The sequence below is a fragment of the Anolis sagrei genome, chromosome 12 (genome assembly GCF_037176765.1).
Source record: "Anolis sagrei isolate rAnoSag1 chromosome 12, rAnoSag1.mat, whole genome shotgun sequence".
NCBI lineage: Eukaryota > Metazoa > Chordata > Lepidosauria > Squamata > Dactyloidae > Anolis > Anolis sagrei.
In genome coordinates this window covers 17,115,482-17,140,639 of record NC_090032.1, presented here as the reverse complement: position 1 = coordinate 17,140,639, position 25,158 = coordinate 17,115,482, and the positions used below count along the sequence as shown (strand labels likewise).

At 45.3% G+C, this 25,158-nt stretch overlaps 1 protein-coding gene across 1 annotated transcript in view; it reads right to left on the bottom strand.

Moving 5' to 3' along the window:
- ATL3 (atlastin GTPase 3) overlaps positions 1 to 25,158 on the bottom strand; it is a 41,140-nt gene that overhangs the window by 4,922 nt on the left and 11,060 nt on the right. The window contains exons 2-12 of the mRNA XM_067472492.1: positions 17,865 to 18,082; positions 15,622 to 15,765; positions 15,410 to 15,514; positions 15,008 to 15,058; positions 12,566 to 12,622; positions 8,539 to 8,631; positions 7,312 to 7,450; positions 4,549 to 4,676; positions 2,585 to 2,641; positions 1,906 to 1,977; positions 110 to 541 (exon numbers count right to left, since the gene is read on the bottom strand). Coding sequence (XP_067328593.1) covers positions 110 to 541; positions 1,906 to 1,977; positions 2,585 to 2,641; positions 4,549 to 4,676; positions 7,312 to 7,450; positions 8,539 to 8,631; positions 12,566 to 12,622; positions 15,008 to 15,058; positions 15,410 to 15,514; positions 15,622 to 15,765; positions 17,865 to 18,071 — 1,485 coding nt within the window. The 5' untranslated portion in view covers positions 18,072 to 18,082. The remainder of the gene's footprint in view (positions 1 to 109; positions 542 to 1,905; positions 1,978 to 2,584; positions 2,642 to 4,548; positions 4,677 to 7,311; positions 7,451 to 8,538; positions 8,632 to 12,565; positions 12,623 to 15,007; positions 15,059 to 15,409; positions 15,515 to 15,621; positions 15,766 to 17,864; positions 18,083 to 25,158) is intronic.

The following is a 25,158-nucleotide window of genomic DNA, read 5'->3' as shown; positions in this document are numbered from 1 at the left end:
TCAGATGTTTGTAGCTCAGATATTACCAGTACTGCATATAAAAATCTTGAAAACCTTGACTAAGAGCCAGCTCTCTTGAATCCCTATTCAGCTGCTGGGATGCACTCACCCTTTCCAACAGAAACTCAGCAGTGGTGTCAATGACAACTCCCAGTTCACGGTACTGGCCGGAATAGCGGATGTAGCCCCAGGCCGTGAGGGAGAGGAGCAGCAGCCCCATGAGTAAGTTGCAGAGCTGGGCCACAAGCTCAAGCCCGAGGTAATCCGTGAGGCCGGAGCTCAGGTAAAGCGAGACAATGAGGCTGAAGATGACGCCCGGTGTCCGGAAGCTGCTGAAGATATTCTTGCTGTTGTTGTGCTTGACCAGGTCCTCGAAGAGCTCGTTCAGCCCCTTCACCAGCTCCTCCTCATAGCGCTGGCTGAACTCCTTGCCGCCCATCTTCTTGATGCGCTGGAAGTGCTGCACGGCCAAAGCGCTCTGCACGCGGTGCTTCTCCTCCAGCAACTCGGGTGCCACGTAAGGCTTGTCCCCACCACAGAGCTATAGAGAGGGAAAGAAAGCATAATCAGGTTGTGAAAAAGTCCCCTTCGGGGTGGGAAGGGCGGCATATAAATGTCATCTATCTGTCTATGTATATAATAAAAGTCAGTGTTTGTATGCAGAGGACGGGAGGTGTATGTGGCAGCGTTCTGATTGGCTGCCACTGTGGTACAATTTGCATATGGTCTCTGATTGGCAACCCTCAACATTCCGAGGTAGCAGAGGGAAAAGTAAAGGGGCCTGAGGCTGTCAGGAATGGTTGGAGTTGAAGTCCAAAACACCTTGTGGCCCCCATCAATAACACAACAAGACCAAACCTGGCACACAGACCCCCCCCCCCCCCCCAAAAAAAAGACCCATTCAACATCTTGGTGCAGTTTGAGGCAGGATGGACCATAGATGATAGGACTTGCAGTACTTTAACTCACTTCCTTAGAGCACTGTGGCCCACACAAAGGACGGATCAGGACCAAACTTGGCACACACAGGCCCAATGGCCCACTTTAAAACCTGGTGCGGTTTAGGGCAGGATGGGCCAGGAATGATGGGATTTGCAGTACCTTCACCTGATTGACTTGCCACAGAACACTGTAGCCCCTACAAATCACAGACCAGGCCCCAACTTGGCGCACAGAGTACTCATGTCCCACTCTACATCCTGATGCAGTTCTAAGGAGACAGACCATGGATGATGGGACTTGCAGTACCTTTACTCACTTACTGAAACCACTGCGACCCTCATCCAATGACTGATCAAGACCAAATTGGCACAAAGGGCCCCCATGACCCACTCTACATCTTGCTGCAGTTTGGAAGAGGGTGGATCATGGATGATGGGACTTCAAGTACCTTCATTCACTTCCTGGAAACAATGCAATTGTCATCCAATGACCAATAAAGACCAAACTTGGCATACAGAACCTCCATTTCCCACTAATAACCTGGGCAGCGCCGGGTCCCCAAGCTAGTAAATCTATATAAATAAAAATGTAATGTTCATTTGTGGGATTAACAAAACTCAAAAACCACTGGACGAATTGACGCCAAATTTGGACAGCATACACCTAACATCCCAATGTATGTCCTTCACTAAAAAAAATAAATGATTTTGTCATTTGGGAGTTGTAGTTGCTGGGATTTATAGTTCACCTACAATCAAAGAGCACTCTGAACACCACCAATGATGGAATTGGTGAGAAGTAAGAATTCAGGGGAAAAGAATGCCCCAAATAAGATTAATATTTTGAATGAAGTCCTATACTAGTGTACAGGAAATTCAAGAGGAGATTGAAAACAGTCCAGGTTTCATCCCATGCATATTTTCTCCTCTTATTCCCTGCTCCTCTCCATATTGTCTGTCTTACCATCTCCATGTTGTTGTAATACATGTCCTTTGCTGATGCAACGGCAGCCAGGTTATTAGCTTCAGCGGTGGCCTGAGAGGAAATATCAACACAAACAAAACAAAAAATCAGGTGAATAGTAAATCCCATCTTTTCTCTGGAGGTGAATTTTCCACTTGTGCAGTCAATTCTAAATTGGAATCAAACCTGGGACCTATTCACAGCTCAGGAGATGAGACCTGTTAAGGCACTCCATTGACAAAAGTATATTATTATTATTATTATTATTATTATTATTATTATTATTATTATTTATACCCCAATTTTTCTTTCACAAGGAGTCTCACTTGCATAGGTAGCCCCTAGTGGTGCAGCAGATTAAAGTGCTGAGCTGCGGAACTTGCTGACTGAAAGGTTGGCAATTCGAATCCAGGGAGTGGGGTGAACTCCCGCTGTTAGCTTCAGCTTCTGCCAACCTAGCAGTTCCAAAACATGCAAATGTGAATAATTCAATAGGTACTGCTTCAGCCGAAAGGTAACAGCGCTCCATGCAGTCATGCTGGCCACATGACCTTGGAGGCCTTTACGGACAACACTGCCTCTTGTGCTTAGAAATGGAGATGAGCACCAATCCCCAGAGTCAGACACAACTAGACAATGTCAAGGGGAAACCTTTATCTTTAACCCAAGGAAAGCTCACCATTAACATGGACTTGGGATGGGGAAGGTCTTCTCCCTGGTAGATCTTGATGTAAGCCTGGAAGGGAAGAAAAGTGACAGGTGAGTGGCGCCTGTCAACAGAACAGCTTTTGGTTTAAAGCAGGTATGGGCAAACCCAGGCCTGGGGGTCGGATTTGGCCCTTTGGGCTCTTTTCTCAGGTCCTCCTCTCTCTCACCTTCCTATCAGCATGAGGACGTGGCAGCCCACCCACGTCTTCACGCTGAGAGGAGACCAGGAAAATCACCCGTGGCTACAGCACCAGCCTCAGCTTCAGGCAGAGCATTTTCCTGGCCTGCTTCTTGGCCTCCACCTCTACAAGGCTCCTCACTGGCACACGTGGAGCTAGTGCGTACCCCTTCGTCCAGACCTCTGCCCCTGGCAATGAGGGGGGGGGCTCCTTTTCCACCTCCTCTGCCACGCCCCACCTTCCTCAAGAGCAAGTTCCCCCTCAGAAAGAAGAACAATGTTCTACACCACAGCAGGAAAACCTCTGACCTTAAACACCACACCAGCTTGGTAAAATCAGCAAGCAGTTTATTGAAGAATACTTGGTAAAATCAGCAAGCAGTTTATTGAAGAATATAAGTAGGCAAAGCAGTAAAATTACCAAAAAAGGTCAAGTTCCAAAACAAAGATTAGTCTATGAGCTTCAAGGCAAAACAAGATCCATAGGTATAAAAATCCATGAAGCACGCACAAGAATCCATGAAAGAAGGCAGCATGAAAAATCCAATACACAAATCAGGAGCTTGGCAAAAACTTGATACATGGAACTACGAACACTTGAAAGCAAGATTGTGATGAAATTTCAGCGTCAACCCAACTGAGGCAACTCTTTTCCCATATATCAATATAAAGCTTTTCCAGATCCCAAAACCGAAAGCATTTCTCTTGACCTTACCACCGGATAAAGGTTTCTTATCTCTCTTTTCCTGTAAACAAACTAATCTTCTTTGCACCTGAGCACTCTGTCTCTGTTTACAAAAGACTTGCTTTCTAACCACACTCTCATTTACTTGACTCTCATTAACTTTTGCACCTGACAAATCATCTTCAGACAGTTGTTCTGAGAAAGACTACAAAGGGCCTCTCCCCCAGGTTGAGAAACACTGCAATAGCACAACAAACATTTAAAAACCTATGGCTGGGCCAAACGTAATAATTAAAATCTAAAAAATAATGCTGGGTATGAACAGATAAAATATAACTGGGATAGGGTTTTCAGAGAGGTATAAGGGCGTGCAGGCAAACCTAAGTCAGTAATAAAGTGCACTTGGAGGACATATTGCCGAGAGTTTCCTTATTCTGGGAAGGCACACTGGAACAACCACGTTTTCAAGCTCCTCCTAAAGACTGCCAGAGTTGGGGTATGCCTGATGTCCTTGGGAAGTGAATTCTAGAGTCGAGGGGCCACCACTGAGAAGGTCCTCTCCCTCGTCCCTACCAATCGCGCCTGCGATGAAGGTGGGAGCGTGAGCATCATCCCCATTTCCATCATGAACATCAGACACCATCACAGGCTGAACACGCTGACATACAACACGAACAGGAGGGAAGGGAAGGACAGCGCTAGACAACGGCGTGCCCAGGTGGCATTGGTGGAGGAGGAGGAAGAAGAGGAAGGACTGCCCTTTTTGTCAGTGGGGGCAGAGGCTAGTCACATAGCAGGCTAGGAAGAGGCTATACCTAGGGCTGATGCTGATGGTCACAATGTCCTGGGCGTGACCGTGGACCAGGCAAGCTACCATTAGTGTGAAACCCTCCCCACTTCCACCAACAACCCTGGCCTCCCCCTCTCCTTACCCGGCCCATCCACCTCATTCCGGCCTGCCATGTGGCCCACAAGTTCCAACGTTTGCCCATGCTTGGTTGAAAGCAAGGACGGGAAACATGCATCCCTCTCCAGAAGCAGTCAGGCCAAAAGAAAGGAGGCACAAGCGTACCTTGAAGTACTCCAGCAAGCCTCGGCAGGTCACTTTGGAGCCATTGATCTCCTTTTCCAAGAGCTGGCCTGGATCCAACACGAAGGGCACCAACTGCATCAGCTGCTCCTTGAACTCATCTGCAATGTCTGCGCAGAACAGTGGGGAGAAAGTGAACACAGAGGAATGGGGTCGACGCCAATGGGTGATGGACAGTATAACACCATTTTACCACCCCATAGGAAAATCCCATATGGTAAAGGATTGGACTGCACGGTCCTTGCGTCTCTTCCAATGCTATCATTCCATTACTTGGGATTATTTACTTAAGCGATCTCTCATTGTCTGAGTAGGATAGTCTTCCAAGATCAGTGTACTGGTGGGTCCGTAGGTGACTGTGGAGTCCTATTCTTGACCTGCATCTTCTCCCGCAGTGAGGGCATCGGTTTCCAGATGGAAGGCGGTCTTGGTAACGCCTTCCTCTTGGCACGTTTTTCTCTTTCACCCTCCATTCATGCGTCTTCAAATTCTACAGCACTGCTAGTCACAGCTGACCTCCAGCTGGAGCACTCAAGGGCCAGGGCTTCCCAGTTCTCTGAGTCTATGCCAAAGTTTTAAAGGTTGTCTTTAAGCCCATCTTTAAATCTCTTTTCCTGTCCTCCAGCATCCCGTTTTCCGTTCTTGAGTTCGGAGTAGAGCAACAGCTTTGGGAGACGGTGGTTGGGCATCCGGACAACATGGCTGGTCTAGCGGAGTTGATGACAGAGAACCATCGCTTCAGTGCTGGTGGTCTTTGCGTCTTCCAGCACGCCAACATTTGTCCGCTTGTCTTCCCAAGAGATTTGCAGGATTTTCCAGAGGCAGTGCTGATGGAATCGTTCCAGGAGTTGCATGTGACGTCTGTAGACAGTCCACGTCTCGCAGGCGTATAGCAGGGTTGGGAGGACAATAGCTTTATAAACAAGCACCTTGGTATCCCTACGGAAGTCCTGGTCCTCAAACACTCTGCTTCATTCGGGAAAAAGCTGCACTCGCTGAGCTCAGGCGGTGTTGTATTTCGATGTCGATGTTGACTTTGGTGGAGGGGTGGCTGCCAAGGGAGCAGAATGATCAACATTTTCTAATGTTGCACCATTAAGCTGTATTTCTGTCATTGGAGAGGGGTTTGCTGGTGACTGCTGGAAGAGCACTTTGGTTTTCTCTATGTTCAATGACAGGCCGAGCTTCTCGTATGCTTCTGTGAAGGTGTTTAGAGTGGCTTATAGGTCTTCTTCTTCACTATGATACTTCATCTTATTGATGGGAAGCTTCCCACCGGAGTGGAAATCATCTATCAGACAGATGGCAAGCTGTTTAACCTCAGCAGACAGAAAGCCAAAACCAAGGTTACAATGACATCTGTTATAGAACTCGAATATGCTGATGGCAATGTCGTCTGTGCGCATTCAGAAGAAGACTTGAGATACAATACTAGGCACAGACGATCCAATCAGATGAATTCACATAGGTTTTGATTCAGCAGCTGTTCCAACTGCGAGCAATTAGAATTATAATAGAGTCTTGCTTATTCAACATAAATGGGCGGGCAAAACGTCAGATAAACAAAAATGTCAAATAATACGGAATTTCCTACTGCTACTTGTCCGATAGGGTGCTAGACACCTAGAATACTAACAACAGGGACTCAAAGAGTTAAAGTAAGGTGTAACCACCTATATTGAGGTGAGGGAGAGAGACTATTTCCTCTTTAAAAACTTCTTTGCTGCTTTATACTGATTCAGTTTCTTCTTTTATATTGGCTGGGACTTTCTGTGTGCTGTTAAACTTTTGTACTTTATATCGCAGGCAATGAAACACTCTTGTGTATAACCAAGTAACACAGTTTATTTATAACTTCTGGCTCCAATGCTTGTGGTTACATTTGTGTTTTGTTGCAATCTTGAGGCTTACAGTCAGTATCATTTACTTGGTTAACTTTTCTGAATAAACTATCAATGTTTCACATTCACAAACATGTTACTTGCCTTACACACTCTTGCCTGAATTATATTCTGAACTAATGCAACACTAGCCTTCTTTATGTTCCTTAAAACTCAAGCTCTATTTAACTAACTGCTTCTCTATATCAGAAGTCTTTAACACATCTTCATAACTGCTTGTTTCTATCAGGCACTCAAAAACCAACTCTCCTCTTCACACACAGATTCCTAATTGTCATTTTCAAACTCCCTCACTCTAACTGCCTCTTTCAAAACCTTGGCTCCGCCCCTTTAGAATGTTCAGCTTTGCACTCCCCAACTGTCATTTTGGCCTAGCGGCCTTTTCAAATCCTGGGCCTACACCGATCTGCACATGACCAATCGGCTTCATATATGCAAATGAATCCTATCTCTGCTGTTGCTACCCTGTCTGTGCCTATTCTTTCCCATCTGCCATATGTAAACATAGAGTTATACACCAAAACTTTAACAAAGAGTATCAATTTCACTACATAAGGCAACGCTTCGGGGTTAGAGTGGCCCAGCAGGAAGTGTCCGAATGCGGAGCATGAAAATCACAGAGAGAAGGAGAGAAGATGGCTTCTGCTTGCGGCCCTGCCTCCTTTCCCCATTTCAGAGCCAAATGGGTGACTGAAGTAGATATCTCAAAAGTGATTCCTCACCCTTCCACCTTCCACATACTTCAACAATATATATATACACAGGTGAGGCAGTCGGCACAAAAATCCCCCAAAAAACCAAAGTAAAACCCCCTCCTAGAATTTCAATAAGTTATTTTCCTTACCATCCAGACGTCCATCAAAATTTGGGCTGGTGGCCACTTTGAGGCCTGGATGGGGCAGAAGGAAACAGTTGACCTTCGTGAAGCACGAATGGATGTGCGTCCGGACATTTTGGATCTCCTCGTGCTGATGCGATTTCACCTGATGGCATAGGAAAGCGGGATCATCACACACTTTAAAAAATAAAACAACACCAAAACAGAAGGATCTGCAAAGCCTCTAAAGCAGTGTTTCTCAACCTGGGGGTCGGGACCCCTGTGGGGGTTGCGAGGGGGTGTCAGAGGGGTCGCCAAAGACCATCAGAAAACATACTATTTTCTATTGGTCATGGGGGTTCTGTGTGAAAAGTTTTGTCCAATTCTATCATTGGTGGGGTTCAGAGTGCTATTTCATTGTGGGTGAACTATAAATCCCAACAACTACAACTCCCAAATGGCAAGGTCTATTTTCTCCAAACTCTACCAGTGTTCACCTTTGGGCATATTGAGTATTTGTGCCAAGTTTGATCCAGATCCATCATTGCTTGAGTCCATAGTATGGATATAGGTGAACTACAACTCTAAAAACTCAAGGTCAATGTTCACCAGACCTTCCCAATATTTTCTCTTGGTCATGGGAATTTTGTGTGCCATGTTTGATTCAATTCCATCATTGATGGAGTTCAGAAGGCTCTTTGATTTAAGGTGAACTACAAATCCCAGCAACTCCAGCATTACCAAATGACAAAATCAATCACCCCCAACCCCACCAGTATTCAAATTTTGGGCATATCTGGTATTTGTGCCAAATTTGGTCCAGTGACAGAAAATACATCCTGAATATCAGATATTTTCATTACAATTCATAACAGTAGCAAACTTACAGTTACGAAGTAGCAATGAAAATAATGTTATGGTTGGGGGTCACCACAACATGAGGACCTGTACTAAGGGGTCGCGGCATTAGGAAGGTTGAGAACCACTTCTCTAAAGTAAGGTTTCTCAACCTTCCTAATGCCGTGACCCCTTAATACAGTTACTCATTTCCCAGCAACTACAACTCCCAAATGACAAAATCATTTTTTTGAGTGAAGGACATACATTGGGTTGTTCGATGCCTTGTGTCCAAATTTGGTGTCAATTCGTCCAGGGGTTTTGAGTACTGTTAATCCCACAAACGAACATTACCTTTTTATTTATATAGATATGGATTTTAACTGAATTTTAAAGTACTATTTGGTTGTACTTTACCTCCAACCGTTTCTCCAGGAACTTCATGCCGCCTTGCAGACCGTAATGATACTCGTACGGGAAGCTCCAGTCACGGACCAAGAACATTAGGGTCTGCGCAGAAGGTAGAAGAGGCAATCAGGTGGCAGCAACAATAACAGCAACAACAACAACAACAAGAAAACAACAACACCCTGCTAAATTAGAGCAGAGAGAACCAAGCAAGTTGCATCTAACAGTGGCTAGCATGATATCCCAAATGTAGGGCACAAAGTCTGCTATTTATTTATTTATGTATTTATTTATTTACAGTATTTACATTCCGCCCTTCTCACCCCGCAGGGGACTCAGGGTGGATTAAAATGTACGTATACATGGCAAATATTCAATGCCATAGACACACAACATATATAGACTGACACACAGAGGCTATTTAACATTCCAGCTTTTTCATGAGGGTATTCTGGCCACCAGGGGAGCTGCCGCTTCACTGTCCATTTGTGACACAGATGAAGTACTTCCTCATTCTTTGCATGCTTGCTGGAGATTTTTATGGCATCGTAAATTAGCCTCCCCTAAATTTCCTACTTGACAGATACAACTATCTTTCGGGCTGTAAAGGACAACAGCAAGCTACACAAATTGGTCGGAAGCTCACTCCAACCCGGGCTGGCTTCGAACTCATGACCTTTCGGTCAGTAGTGATCTTAATGCAGCTGACTCTCAGCCAGCTGTGCCACAGTCCCGGTGATATACACAACAACAACTGCCTGGAAGCCATCTCCAGGCCCACAGTTCTTCCTCTCCTATCAATTTCACATTTGTTCCATCTACAGATGGAACAAATCAAGAACTTTGGTCCAAAAGCAAGGCGCTGGCTGCTGGAGCTGATGAACAACTGCACTGCATCCTGTCAGATCCCCAAAATCTGGAGGAAAGCAAGAGTCATCGTCATCTTGAAGCCAGGCAAAGACCGTAATGACCCAAAAAGCTACAGACCAATCTCCCTGTTGTGCCACCTCTTCTAAGTTCTGGAGAGACTTGTTTTGCATAGAATTACGGAAAAAATAGACCCCTGTCTGATCCCACAGCAACCGGCTTCAGGAAAGACAAAAGCTGCACATCGCAAGTGCTGAATTTATTTATTTTTATTTATTTGCTTTATTTCTATACCGCATTTTTCATCCCAATCAGGCGACTCAATGCGGTTTACACAATACAGGTTATCACAACAATGTCATAAGCAATTAAAAACACATCATACACAACAGACAAATCAAAGCAATTATTATCATATCATAACGCCTCAATGAAAATCAGAATCCGTTCTCATAATCCTTGTGCCATTCCTATGTTCGATTTTGCCGTCTTCCTGTGTTCAATTGCACTGCTTAGCCAAACGCTTGTTCATAGAGCCAAGTCTTAACCTTCCTCCGGAACGCCAACAGCGAAGGGGCCTGTCTGATGTCTACAGGTAAGGCATTCTATAGCCGAGGGGCCACCACCAAGAAGGCCCTGTCCCTCGTCCCCGCCAAACGCGCCTGTGACGCAGGCAGGACCGAGAGCAGGGCCTCCCCAGATAATCTTAATGTCCTAGTCGGTTCATAGGTGGAGATGCGTTCGGAGAGGTAAGTAGGGCCAGAACCGTTTAGGGCTTTATAGGCTAACGCCAGCACCTTAAATTGTGCCCGGTAGCAGATTGGTAGCCAGTGGAGCTGGCTCAACAGAGGAGTGGTATGCTCCCTGAGTGCCGCTCCCGTTAGCAACCTGGCTGCCGAACGCTGGACCATCTGAAGCTTCCGGGCAGTCTTCAAGGGCAACCCCACGTAGAGTGCGTTGCAGTAATCTATACGGGAAGTAACCAGAGCGTGGACTACCATGGCCAAGTCAGACTTCCCAAGGTACGGGAACCTGACTCAGCAAATCGAAGATGGCTTTGAAAGGCAACAGATCACAGTAGCTGTCTTCATAGACCTGTCAGCAGCCTATGATACTGTGAACCACCGCCTCCTCCTGAGAAAAATGTATAATATCACAAAGGACGACCACCTCACCCGCCTCATAGGAAACCTGTTACAAAACAGGAGCTTCTTTGTTGAGTTCCAGGGCCAGAGAAGCAGATGGCGGAAACAGAAGAACGGCCTGCCTCAGGGGAGCGTGCTTGCTCCATCCATGTTCTCACATCCATAGGTGACTGTAGGGAATACCATTGCTTTGACTATGCGGATCTTCGTTGCCTGTGTGATGTCTCTACTCTCCACTATTTGATCAAGATTGGTCCTTGCTCTCCTCCCAAGAAGGAAACATCTACTGATTTCCTGGCTGCAGTCTGCGTCGGCAGTCATCTTCGCACCTAGAAGTCTGCCGCTGCCACGTTTTCTCCCTCTATTTACCAGTTATCAATCCGTCTGGTTACCATAATCTTGTTTTTTACAATGTTTAACTGCAACCCAGCTTTTACACTTTCTTTCACCTTGGTTAGAAGGCTCCTCAGCTCCTCCTCGCTTTCAGCCATCAAAGCGGTATCATCTGCATATCTAAGGTTGCTAATGTTTATTAATCCAAAATGTTCGGGGTGAAAAGGGCGGCATGTAAACGTCATAAATAATAAATAACTAAATAATAAGTGGTATCATCTGCATATTTAAGGTTGCTAATGTTCCATCCAGCAATTTTAACTCCAGACTTGGATTTGTCAGCAACTGATTCGTCTGCAATTTTAACTCCAGCCTGGGGACTCTATACATAATATAATGTATAGTCTATTACTATATTTTAAAGCTGAGGCTTCCAGAAGCGAGGCTGCACTATGTGAGAAAGGTAGTAGGGTAGGCACTCCATTTTCACAGGTGTATAGGAACCTTGCAAAATTGGGAAATAAAAAAGTGATATTTTTCTTACCCAAAATAAGGGAAAAAATCCTATAAAGCAGCGTTTCTCAACCTGTGGGTCGGGGCCCCTGAGGAGGTAGCGAGGGGGTGTCAGAGGGGTCACCAAAGACCATCAGAAAATACAGTATTGGGGATTCTGTGTGGGAAGTTTGGCCCAATTCTATCGTTGGTGAGGTTCAGAATGCTCTTGGATTGCAGGTGAACTACAAATCCCAGCAACTACAACTCCCAAATGTCAAGATTCTATTTTCCCCAAATTCCACCAGTGTTCACATCTGGGTATATTGAGTATTTGTGTAGAGTTTGGTCCAGATCCATCATTGTTTGAGTGCACAGTGATCTCTGGATGTAGGTGTACTACAACTCCAAAACCAAAGGACACTGCCCACCAAACCCATCCAGTATTTTCTGTTGGTCATGGGAGAACTGTGTGTCAAGCTTGGTTCAATTTCATCGTTGGTGGGATTCAGAATGCTCTTTGATTGTAGGTGAACTATAAATCCCAGCAATTACAACTCCCAAATGTCAAGGTCTATTTCCTCCCAATTCCACCAGTGTTCACATTGGAGCATATTTAGTATCCGTGCCAAGTTTGGTTCAGATTCATCCATAGTTCTGTCTGGATGCAGGTGAACTACAACTCTAAAACTCAAGGCCAATGCCCACCAAACCCTTCTAGTATTTTCTGTTGGTCATGGGAGTTCTGTGTGCCAAATTTGGTTCAATTCCATTGTTGGTGGAATTCAAAATGCTCTGATTGTAGGTGAACTATAAATCTCAAGAACTAAAACTCCCAAATGACAAAATCAACCCCTCCCCCCAACCCCACCAGTATTCAAATTTGGGCGTATTGGGTATTTGTGCCACATCCTGCCTATCAGATATTTCCATGACGATTCATAACAGGAGCAAAATGACAGTTATGAAGTAGCAACGAAAATAATGTTATGGTTGGGGGTCAACACAACATGAGGAACTGTATTAAGGGGTCGCGGCATCAGGAGGGTTGAGAAACACTGCTCTAAAGTCAATCAATGAACTGAAACTTCAATTCGCCAAATGCCCCATCTGTTCACCAAAATGTCATACCGTTTTTACAAAAATCAGAGATATGAAGTATGGGGTGTCTGAAACTTCCCCTGTTATGGAAGGCCTACCTGGAATGGCTTGAGGAATATCTCATCCATGGCCAAGCGCCCGTATTCAGTGAAGAGCTACAAAAGGAGATGTTTCAAAATGTTAACAACAGAGGAAAAGTGTTCTTGCCAGACATCAAGGGAACCACTGACCGCATTGGGAAGCTGATGAGGAAACACAACATAAAAACTATCTACAGACCAACCAAGAAAATCCAACAAATGCTCCGTTCAGCAAAGGACAAGAGGAATCCTCTCACTTCTGGCGGAGTCTACCATGTACCATGCAGCTGTGGACAAGTCTACAGAGGGACCACCAAACACAGCATTGCCCAGACACGCATCAAGGAACATGAAAGGCACTGCAGACTAATTCAACCAGAGAAGTCAGCCATAGCAGAGCACCTGAGGAACCAGCCTGGACACAGCATATTATTTGAGAACACAGAAATGCTGGACCACACCAACAACCACCATGTCAGACTGCACAGAGAAGCCATTGAAATCCACAAGCATGTGGACAATTTCAACAGAAAGGAAGAGACCATGAAAATGAACAAAATCTGGCTACCAGTATTAAAAAACTCTAAAATTACAACAGCACAACAACAGAGAGGAAACAAACAATGCCTAGCTCGAGAGCAGTACGTGTGAAAAAGATCTTGGGAGTCCTCGTGGACAACAAGTTAAACATGAGCCAACAATGTGATGTGGCGGGGAAAAAAGCCAATGGGATTTTGGCCTGCATTAATAGGAGCATAGTGTCTAGATCTAGGGAAGTCATGCTCCCCATGCTCTATTCTGCTTTGGTTAGACCACATCTGGAATATTGTGTCCAATTCTGGGCACCACAATTCAAGAGATATATTGACAAGCTGGAATGTGTCCAGAGGAGGGCGACTAAAATGATCAAGGGTCTGGAGAACAAGCCCTATGAGGAGCGGCTTAAGGAGCTGGGCATGTTTAGCCTGAAGAAAAGAAGGATGAGAGGAGATATGATAGCCATGTATAAGTATGTGAGAGGAAGCCACAGGGAGGAGGGAGCAAGCTTGTTTTCTACTTCCCTGGAGACTAGGACGCAATGGAACAATGGCTTCAAACTACAAGAGAGGAGATTCCATCTGAACACGAGGAAGAACTTCCTGACTGTGAGAGCCGTTCAGCAGTGGAACTCTCTGCCCCGCAGTGTGGTGGAGGCTCCTTCTTTGGAAGCTTTTAAACAGGGGCTGGATGGCCATCTGTCAGGGGTGATTTGAATGCAATATTCCTGCTTCTTGGCAGAATGGGGTTGGACTGGATGGCCCAGGAGGTCTCTTCCTACTCTTTGATTCTATGAAACAAGGACATCTAATCACCTCTCAACAAAAGTTTGCTCCAGGCACTGTCAGGCCATTATATGCTAATCAAGGTGATCAGTTGAAACATTCACACCTAGCTCCAGCAGACAAGAGTCCTTTGTCCCACCCTCAGCGGCAACCCTAGGTAATTTTCAATGGTAAGCAAACAGTATTTTGGCGCCACCCCCCCCCCCCCCCGCCCAAACCATTCACTGATATATATTTTCTGTTCGTCATGGAAGTTCTGTGTGCCATATTTGGTTCAATTCCATCATTGGTGGAGTTCAGAATGCTCTTTAATTTTAAGCGAACTATACATCCCAGGAACTACAACTTGCCTATGTCAAGGTCTATTTTCCCCCAAGAGCGGGGAAAATATGCTTACTTTGCATAATGGTTGAGCCACCCCTGCCCACCCTGGTCATTCCACAGATATATAAACCCCCTTTCCTAGTTCCAACAGACCTCACTACCTCTGAGGATGCTTGCTATAGATGCAGGCAAAACGTCAGGAGAGAATTTCTCTAGAACATGGCCATATAGCCCGAAAAAACCTACAACAACCCAACGTTAACAACTGTTTGGAAAGTCAAAAGGCTGTGACCAAACACTACACCAATACCACTATGTAACAAAATTTGAAAGAAAAGGTGTGTTCCTGGTTTGAAAGTATTATTTTCTGTTTCACAGTGTAAGCGCTAAAGCTCATAAACTCTCATCGCCTCCTCATTTCACAGACTTCATTTTCCGCTTAACTCCAATTCATAAAAAAAAAAACCACTATTCACCATTACATATGGCTTGGATACCTAAGGTTTAGTGTGAGGCAGGTTTGCTCGCCTATACAAGCCCAGGGCTTTATTAAATAAATAGGAGAATAAACATTTGCTGCTCACGCATGCAGGAGACAGGAGCTAAAATAGTGTGTGCTTTCTCAGTGTTATGTGCAGTGTCACAATTATTGCAAGACCTTTGTGGTACCAGACTATAAAGAATGCCGCGGTCCAGAAATGAAATTTTGCACCTACTGCAACAAGTTAACACAATATATGCAGTATCATTCCTACAGACACAAGAACTTATCCAGTCCAAGTCTTGCATGCCTCAGAGCATACTGATACGTCACCTGTAGCTGCTGCAAATCGTCTTCCTGGATGTTCTGGGACAGGTTGTATATCTAGAAGGAAAAGAAGACAATTAGAGGCAGTCCCCAAGTTATGAACAAGAAAGGATCTGTAGGTTTGTCCTTAAGTTTAATTTGTATGCAAGTCGGAACAGGGATATTTTGCAAGTGTAACTCCCGCCAAATCAGTCTCAGTCTGAATAGTCCCAGGTCTAGTCGCATAGACTATAGTCCCTCCCAAAACGTCAAACAACATAGAGTTAAGGGAAAGCTGCATATCAAAATGTACATCCAATACAATAAGCAATTTGAATTATATATAACAAATAACTAGTATAGGAGGTTTGTAGAAGGTTGTTATTTCCAACAAGGTTTGACACATAAAGCCATCCCAGGAGGACTCACTTGAACAGAACTCGTCATGGTGCTGAGTGCGAAAATGGTGGCGCAGTCCTTGACCGTCGACTGGCTGTCAAAGGCTCCCTGAGTGTCCATCAGCACAACCGCCACCTGGAAGATGGGCCAAGATGTGAAGGCCAAAGAAGGCTTTTACTGCCCGTCCTTCTAGAAAGATTGACGTTCCAAAACGATGCCGCAGATGCCATCACTTTCCCTACCTTCTTCCCATTGGGTTTCTCCACGATGAAGACTTCGCTCCAGATCTGGATGCCGGTCGTGTCGGGCTCGGAGCCACCACGCCAAGAGAAGCCTGTCAAGGGTTCGTCCTTGCTGCCCAGCCACTCGGTGCTGCCTCCTGCTTTCTACAGAATGGTGGGAAGCAATGCATCAGGGAAACACCTTCTACATCAGTGGTTCTCAACCTTCGTAATGCCGCGACCCCTTAATACAGTGCCTCACGTTGTGGTGACCCCCAACCATAAAATTATTATTATTGCTACTTCCTAATTATAATTGTGTTACTGTTATGAATCATAATGTAAAAATCTGAAATGCAGGATGTATTTTCATTCACTGGACCAAATTTGGCACAAATACCCAACAACAGAACTCCATGCCGTCATGTCAGCCACATAACCTTAGAGGTGTCTATGAACAACACCGGCTCTTTGGCCTAGAAATTGAGCACCTACTCCCAGAGTTGGACACGACTGGACTTAATGTCATGGGAAAACTTTTACCTTACGTTATCCAATATGCCCAAATTTGAATACTGGTGGGGCTGGAGGGAAAATTGATTATGTCATTTGGGAGTTGTAGTTGCTGGGATTTATAGTTCACCTACAATTAAAGAGCATTTTGAACTCCACTAATGATGGAATTGGACCAAACTTGGCACACGGAACTCCCACAACCAACGAAAAATACTGGAAGTGTCTGGTGAGCACTGACCTTGAGAGTTGTAGTTCACCTGCATCCAGAGAGCATTGCAGACTCACACAATGATGGATCTGGACCACACTTGGCACAGATACTCAATATGCCCCAATGTGAACACTGGTGGAGCTTGGGGAAAATAGACCTTGACATTTGGGAGATGCAGTTGCTGGGATTTATAGTTCACCTGCAATGAAGAGCCCCCGCCTGCTCCGCACTCCTGCCGGCCGGCGGGAGAGCAGAGCAGGCGAAGGCGCCTGGCGCAAGGCCTTGCCCCAAAGGCCCCCGCCTGCTCCGCACCCCTGCCTGCCGGCGGGAGAGCAAAGCAGGCGAGGGGCGCCCAAGGAGCCACTCGTCCATCCCTCACCTCCTTCTGCCATCAGAAGGAAGCGTGGGACAGGCAGATGGCTTCGCGCATGGCCTAGCCACCCGCGGAGCCGCTCACCCGTCTCTCGCCTCCTTCTGCCATCAGAAGGAGATGAGGGACAGGCGGATGGCTTTGCGCGCGGAATGCCAGTGGCGCAGGGGGTCGGCCGCCATTTTGGAGGGGGTGTGGCCAGCCAATGCGGCTTCGCGACCCCCAGAAAATGGCCAAATGACCCCCTGAGGGGTCGCGACCCCCAGGTTGAGAACCGCTGTTCTACATCCTAGGATACAGAAACTTCGGCCCTCTAAGTCAGTGGTTCTCAAACTTTTTAAACAGAGGGCCAGGTCACAATCCCTCAAACTGTTGGAGGGCCGGATTATAATTTGGAAAAAAAAGAATGAATTCCTATGCACACTGCACATATCTTATTTGTAGTGCAAAAAACACTTTAAAACAATGCAATAATTAAAATGAAGAACAATTTCAACAAATATAATCTTATCAGTATTTCAATGGGAAGAGTGGGCCTGCTTTTGGCTGATGAGATAGGATTTATTGTTGTTGGGACTGTAATTAAAAGTTGCTAATGAGAACTGAAAAATAAAGTGTGATAAGAACTGTGACCGTGATAAGATTAATGTTTATATCTGTTTCCATCTGTCAACATTTGTGACCAGAAACTAAATTAACTCTAAAGGAAAGGATCTGTTTACATTAGTCAAAGACAATGTTCTTTCAAATCAAACCCAGAACACAATGGTGTCCTTATATGTCTAATCTATGTCAGGAGGAGAAGACTCAAGATAATTTCAAACAGGACAATTATTTACGACATCAGCCATAGGTTTTAACTGTCGTTGTGTTATTGTTAATGGTCCAGTGATGAGTCCTTCTCTCCCTAGTTGCCACTTAGGCACACCTACTTCTCTCATCTTTTTAAGAAACTGTAAACACCTTGCTTACAGAAGTTGACAGTTTGCTCCAAAAGCCAAGTTGTGACTTCAGAAATCAGAATTTCATCGCCTGAGAAATGCTAGTAACTTACAAGCAACCTCAGACTACATTTATCCGATTTTCTACCAATACCCATGGATGATTAAGTATTAGCAAGTCCCAAGATAGGGATCATGTATGTCACCTGCATGGTGGCAGTCTCACCTGCATGTAAAGGTAACGTAGTAGGAAGTCCAGGAGGAATGATTTGCCCTTCCGGAAGGCGCCAGCCACTGAAACCACCACCACGTCGAGGTCCCGGATGTCATCCTGCAGCAGGACACGGCTCAGGGCCTTCTCGTCGAGCTCGAAGGAGTGCTGCGCCTTGTGCACAAGCACGATTTGCACGGGGCCTGGCTTGGCACGGAACATGGCATCTCCCCCTGTGCCGACCAAGGGAAGAAATAGGACAACATGTATGAAGATCAAGAATCCTGCTAGCAAATTAGTAATAACCTACAAGAACCTGAAACCCTGTGATCGATGGGGATGATGGCAAAACCATTGTATGCCATCCAATTATCCCATCATCCACACATTTGAGTTTCTGGGAAGAAGTCCGCCAGACAGAAGGAGGAAAGATGGTTGCCGCCTTCAAAGTGGCTTTCCCAGTTAGTCTGGTGCTCATGTTTGGCCTCATTAACAGAGCATTAACTTATAATAGTGAATTAATACCACGTCGAGGCAAAATCGGACACGTTTGGAGTTGCTATCGATGTTCCCACATGATGCATGCATATGCAATATTTGTACGTGCCTCGCTCTTAGGATGCAATGGATGGGCATATTAAATTTTAAAGAAGCATCTTTAGAGTACCGCGAGTGCCCTGCCTTAAAATATTTATTATCCTTTCAATACAACCAATTCCCCTATAAGGCTTTTATCGGGCATCACACTTCAGCCATGTTAGCTGGACTTCACTTATTTCTTGTCCTCTGAAACACAGCCTACGGCACCTGATAGCCATTGCCAATCTCCCACTCAAAAATGAACCAGAGCTGACCCTGCTTAGCTTCCAATTTCTTAGCTGGACTATGTCAACAGAAAGGAGGAAACCATGAAAATGAACAAAATCTGGCTACCAGTATTTTAAAAAACTCTAAAAGCACAACAGCACAACAACAGAGAGGAAACAAACAAGGACATCTAATCACCTCTCAACAAAAGTTTGCTCCAGGCACTGTCAGGCAATCAAATGCTAATCAAGGTGGTCAGGTGAAACATTCACACCTAGCTCCAACAGACAAGCATCCTTTGTCCCACCCTGGTCATTCCACAGATATATAAACCCTTTTTCCTAGTTCCAACAGACCTCACAACCTCTGAGGATGTTTGCCATAGATGCAGGCGAAACGTCAGGAGAGAATGCCTCTAGACCATGGCCATATAGCCCGAAAAAACCTACAACAACCCAAAAGATTTACAGTTATGAAGTAGCAATGAAAATAATCTTATGGTTGGAGGTGACCATGATGACATGAACTGTATTAAGGTCTTGCGGCATTAAGAAGGTTGAGAAGCAATGTTTTAGAGTAGGTTCTTGTGGGGTTTTTTCGGGCTATAGAGCCATGTTCTAGAGGCATTTCTCCTGACGTTTCACCTGCATCTATGGCAAGCATCCTCAGAGGTAGTGAGGTCTGTTGGAATTAGGACAATGGGTTTATATATCTGTGGAATGGCTGGGGTGGGGCAAAGAGCTCTTCCCTGCTGCAGCTAGGTGTGAATGTTTCAACTGATCACCTTCATTAGCATTTGAAGGCCTGGCTGAGCCTGGGAAAATCTCTTGCTGGGAGGTGTTAACCTGTGCCTGGTTGTTTCCTCTCTGTTGTTTTGCTGTTGTAATTTTAGAGTTTTTTAATACTGGTAGCCAGATTTTGTTCATTTTCATGGTCTCTTCCTTTCTGTTGAAATTGTCCACATGCTTGTGGATTTCAATGGCTTCTCTGTGTAGTCTGACATGGTGGTTGTTGGTGTGGTCCAGCATTTCTGTGTTCTCAAATAATCTGCTGTGTCCAGGCTGGTTCATCAGGTGCTCTGCTATGGCTGACTTCTCTGGTTGAAGTAGTCTGCAGTGCCTTCCATGTTCCTTGATGCGCGTCTGGGCCATGCTGCGTTTGATGGTCCCTATGTAGACTTGTCCACAGCTGCATGGTATACATTGGTAGACTCTTGCAGAGGTGAGAGGATCCCTCTTGTCCTTTGCTGAACGGAGCATTTGTTGGATTTTCTTGGTGGGTTTGTAGATTGTTTGTATGTTGTGTTTCCTCATCAGCTTCCCTCTGCGGTCAGTGATTCCCTTGATGTATGGCAGGAGCACTTTTCCTCTGGGTGGATCTTCATCTTGACTCTCGTGGCTTCTTCTCGGTTGTCTTGCTGCTCTCCTGATGTCTGAGGTGGAGTCTCCATTGGCCTGGAGAGCCCAGTTGAGGTGGTTCAGTCCATCTTGGAGAAGGTGGGGTTCGCAGATTCTTTTTGCACGGTCTGCCAAGGCTTTAATGGTGCTTCTTTTTGGACTTGGGTGATGGTTGGAGTTTTTATGTAGATATCTATCTGTGTGTGTGGGTTTTCTGTAGACGGTGTGACCCAATTGTTGATCTGGTTTGCGGATGACTAGGACATCTAGAAAAGGCAGTCTTCCTTCCTTTTCTTTCTCCTGGACTGTTTTAGAGTACTTTGACAATTCAGGTTCTACATTTAGGCAGAGAGAAAAAAAATGCAACGTATACAGATCACATTTAACTGGACAGCAAAATGCGTCAGAAGGATCTAAGCCATCTTGGTAAACCACAAGCCTAAACATGAGTCAACAGAATGATGTGGCAGCCAGACAAAAACTCAGTTACTCCATTTCTAGCGTGCAATGATAGGGAGATAGAGTATCTGAATCAAAAGAAATAATAGTTGCTTTGAGTCTCCTTGCGAAGAGAAAAAGAAGGGTATAAATAAACATCATGATGATGATAATAATAATAGTACTACCAATTCTGGGCATCATAGTTTAGGAAGGATATTGACAAGCTGGGAGACAAACCAGAGAAAAGCAATGTAAATGGTTTGAAAGCAATGAAGAACAATGGAGAGAGCTGGGAATGTTTAGCCTGGAGAAGACAAATCAGAGGTGTTTCGGCAGCAATCTTTGAAGCTGTTATATAGAAGATAAAATGTACTGGTTTTCTGCACAAACAAAAGAGATCAAATAACAATGGAGAAGAGTGTCATGATGATAAGAACCATTTGACATTAGCAGAAGTCGGAGACCTATCTCTCAGGGAAGCTTCATCCATTGGTTTAGATAACCCTGGAGGTTTCTTCCGACTGCAATTCCACAAATTCTTACCATTTTAATTTACTAGGGAGGAAAAACCTTTGTAAGGAGTGGCAGAGTTTCAAGCATTAGCAGAGAGGAATGTGTCCTGGGGCAAAAAGGGAGTCAAGACAGCACAGCAGACTGACTAAGGTGGCCAACTAAGACAGGGAAAGAGATCTGCAGGAGAAGAGAACCCAATGGAATATTAAGGGTAGATGGTAAGAAATGCCAGACAGTATGGTGGAATCTGTGAGACGCTGGATGGTCGCTCTTAATGAGTTCAAGTCCCCAGGGCCAGATCAACTACACCCCAGAGTATTGAAGGAACTAGCGGAAGTCATTTTGGAACCATTGGCAACCATCTTTGAGAGTTCTTGGAGAACGGGAGAAGTTCCAGCAGATTGGAGGAGGGCCAATGTGGTCCCAATCTTCAAGAAGGGAAAAAAGGACGACACAAACAACTACCGTCCGGTCAGCCTCACGTCAATACCGGGCAAGATTCTGGAAAAGATTGTTAAGGAAGCGGTCTGCAAACACTTAGAAACAAATGCAGTCATCGCTAATAGTCAACATGGATTTATCAAAAACAAGTCATGCCAGACTCATCTGATCTCTTTCTTCGATAGAGCTACAAGCTGGGTAGATGCAGGGAATGCCGTGGATGTAGTGTACCTGGATTTCAGGAAGGCCTTCGACAAGGTCCCCCATGACCTTCTGGCAAGGAAACTAGTCCAATGTGGGCGAGGCAAAACTACGGTGAGGTGGATCAGGAATTGGTTAAATGGACGAACACAGAGAGTGCTCACTAATGCTTCCTCTTCATCTTGGAAAGAAGTGACGAGTGGAGTGCCGCAGGGTTCCATCCTGGGCCCGGTCCTGTTCAACATCTTTATTAATGACTTAGATGAAGGGCTAGAAGGCAGGATCATCAAGTTTGCAGACGACACCAAATTGGGAGGGATAGCCAAGACTCCAGAGGACAGGAGCAGAATTCAAAACGATCTTGACAGATTAGAGATGATTGGCCAAAACTACCAAAATGAAGTTCAACAGTGACAAATGCAAGATACTCCACTTTGGCAGAAAAAATGAAATGCAAAGATACAGAATGGGGGACAATGCCTGGCTCGAGAGCAGTACGTGTGAAAAAGATCTTGGAGTCCTTGTGGACAACAAGTTAAACATGAGCCAACAATGTGATGTGGCGGCAAAAAAAGCCAAAGGGGTTTCGGCCTGCATCAATAGGAGCATAGTGTCTAGATCTAAGGAAGTCATGCTCCCCATGCTCTATTCTGCTTTGGTGAGACCACACCTGGAATATTGTGTCCAATTCTGGGCACCACAATTCAAGAGAGATATTGACAAGCTGGAATGTGTCCAGAGGAGGGTGACTAAAATGATCAAGGGTCTGGAGAACAAGCCCTATGAGGAGCGGCTTAAGGAGCTGGGGCATGTTTAGCCTGAAGAAGAGAAGGCTGAGAGGAGATATGATAGCCATGTATAAATATGTGAGAGGAAGCCACAGGGAGGAGGGAGCAAGCTTGTTTTCTGCTTCTCTAGAGACTAGGACATGGAACAATGGCTTCAAACTACAAGAGAGGAGATTCCATCTGAACATGAGGAAGAATTTCCTGACTGTGAGAGCTGTTCAGCAGTGGAACTCTCTGCCCCGGAGTGTGGTGGAGGCTCCTTCTTTGGAAGCTTTTAAGCAGAGGCTGGATGGCCATTTGTCAGGGGTGATTTGAATGCAATATTCCTGCTTCTTGGCAGAATGGGGTTGGACTGGATGGCCCATGAGGTCTCTTCCAACTCTTTGATTCTATGATTCTATGATTCTATACTAACGGGACATTATGTGTATATTTCTGCTCTCACTTAGATATTGTGCTTTGCACACGCATACATACACATTGGAAAGACATTGCTGGACACACTTTTCCTCCTTCCTAATCATCGATGAACCATACTAGACGTTTCCATGTGACTTTGAACGAGGAACTGGGTGAGAAAGAGATTTTTCCTAAAGACCTGGCTCTCGTAAAGCGGTTTTTAGCAAGGTACACAGTTTGGGAGAAGGTTTGCTTCTTCCCTGAAAGGGAAAAAAAGGCAGTGCAGCACACACCCAGGCAAAGAAAATAACATAAAAAACCCCCAAGATCCTTTCGCATACCATCCACCGTGCCAGCCAGTGAGTCAGAAAGCAAAACCGCTCCCTGCTTTCTCAAAAGCTGAGCCGCTTTTTTGCACAAAGCCATGGAAGGAGTTGCCTTTGCTTTTTGTCTTAACGCAGGCCTTTCCACCATCTCCCGTTTCCAGTTTCCCTGCTGCTTTGAGTCTTGTTTAAGAAAGGAAAGCAGGTTAATCATACACATAATAAAAGTGAAAATATGTTTGTGTGTGGTTGGGATGTCCACTGACACAGACAAGCTCCTGCCTCTACAAACAGCTATAGCTCCACGTATTGTCGAAGGCTTTCATGGCCGGAATCACTGGGTTGGTGTAGGTTTTTTCAGGCTATATTTATTTATTTACTAGCTTATTAGAGAAAGTGGATAATGGCTGTTTGCCAAGTTTAGTCTTTATTGGTCATTGGATAACGGCTGCATTCAGGAAGTGAGTGAAGGTACTTGAAGTCCCATCATCCATGGTCCACCCTCCTCCAAACAGCAGCAGGATATAGAGTGGGTCATGGGGGCTCTGTATGCCAAGTTTGGTCTTGATCAGTCATTGGCGAGGGTCTCAGTGGTCTCAGGAAGTGAATGAAGTGACTGCAAGTCCCATCATCCATTGTCAAATTCTTCCAAACCGCACCAGGATGTAGAGTGGGTCATGCGGGCTCTCTGTGTTAATTGTGGCCCTGATCCATCATTGTTGGCAGTTGTAATGGTCTTAGGAAGGGAGTGCAGGTATTGCAAGTCCCATCGTCCATGGTACATCCTTCTCCAAACTGCACCAGGATGTAGAGTGCGTCACAGAGACTCCGTGTGCCAAGTTTAGTCTTTATCGGTAATTGGATGTGGGTTGCAGTGGTGTCAGGAATTGAGCAAAGGTACTGCAAGTCCCATAATACATGGTCCATCCCCAGCCAAACCACACCAGGGTGTAAAGTGGGTCATGAGAGGTCTATGTGCCAAGTTTGGTCTAGATCAGTCATTGGATGAGGTCAACAGCAGTCTCAGTTTGGAGGAGGATGGTCCATCCTCCTCCAAACTGCAGTAGGCTGTAGAGTGGGTCATGGGGGCTCTGTGTGCCAAGTTTGGTCTGTATTGGTTATTTTCTGACACAGCATCTGGCCTTTTCCTTTCATCTCTTTGTCATCTCAGAATCTTGGAATTGAGGCTGGCCAATCAGAGACCATATGCAAATTTCCCTCTGTCATGTCCCCGTTTCTCTCATTAACTGTCTTCGCCACCACGGAGTCCTGTTGAGGTTGGCCAATCAGAGACCATATGCAAATAGCACCACAGTGGCAGCCAATCAGAAAGCTGCAACAAACATGTCCGCCCTACATCCTACCTACCTCTGTCCTACGTCGCATACAAACGTTGACTTTTATTATATGTATAGATAGATAGATTTACTTACTTACTTACAGCTTTTATATTCCACCCTTCTCACCCCACAGGGGATTCAGGGCAGATTACAGTGTACACATATATGGCAAACATTCATTGGTTGCGAGAGTGGTCCAGCATTTCTGTGTTCTCAAATAAAATGCTGTGTTCAGGAAACAAACAAGGACATCTAATCACCTCTCAACAAAAGTTTGCTGTAGGCACTGTCAGGTCATTGTATGCTAATCAAAGTGGTCACTTGAAACATTCACACCTAGCTCCAGCAGACAAGAGTCCTTTGTCCCACCCTGGTCATTCCACAGATATATAAGCCCCTTTTCCTACGTTCCAACAGACCTCACTACCTCTGAGGATGCTTGCCATAGATGCAGGCAAAACGTCAGGAGAGAATGCCTCTAGACCATAGCCATATAGCCCGAAAAATCCTACAACAACCCAACCTGATTAATTTAGTACAATTAAAACATTGACCAGGTACCCAAGCTATTATATGAATATTATCAGCATCGTAGTGTCCCAGACCTTGGACACCCCCAAACCTTCCCTCACAAAACAGTAGTGTTTCATTGCAATGAC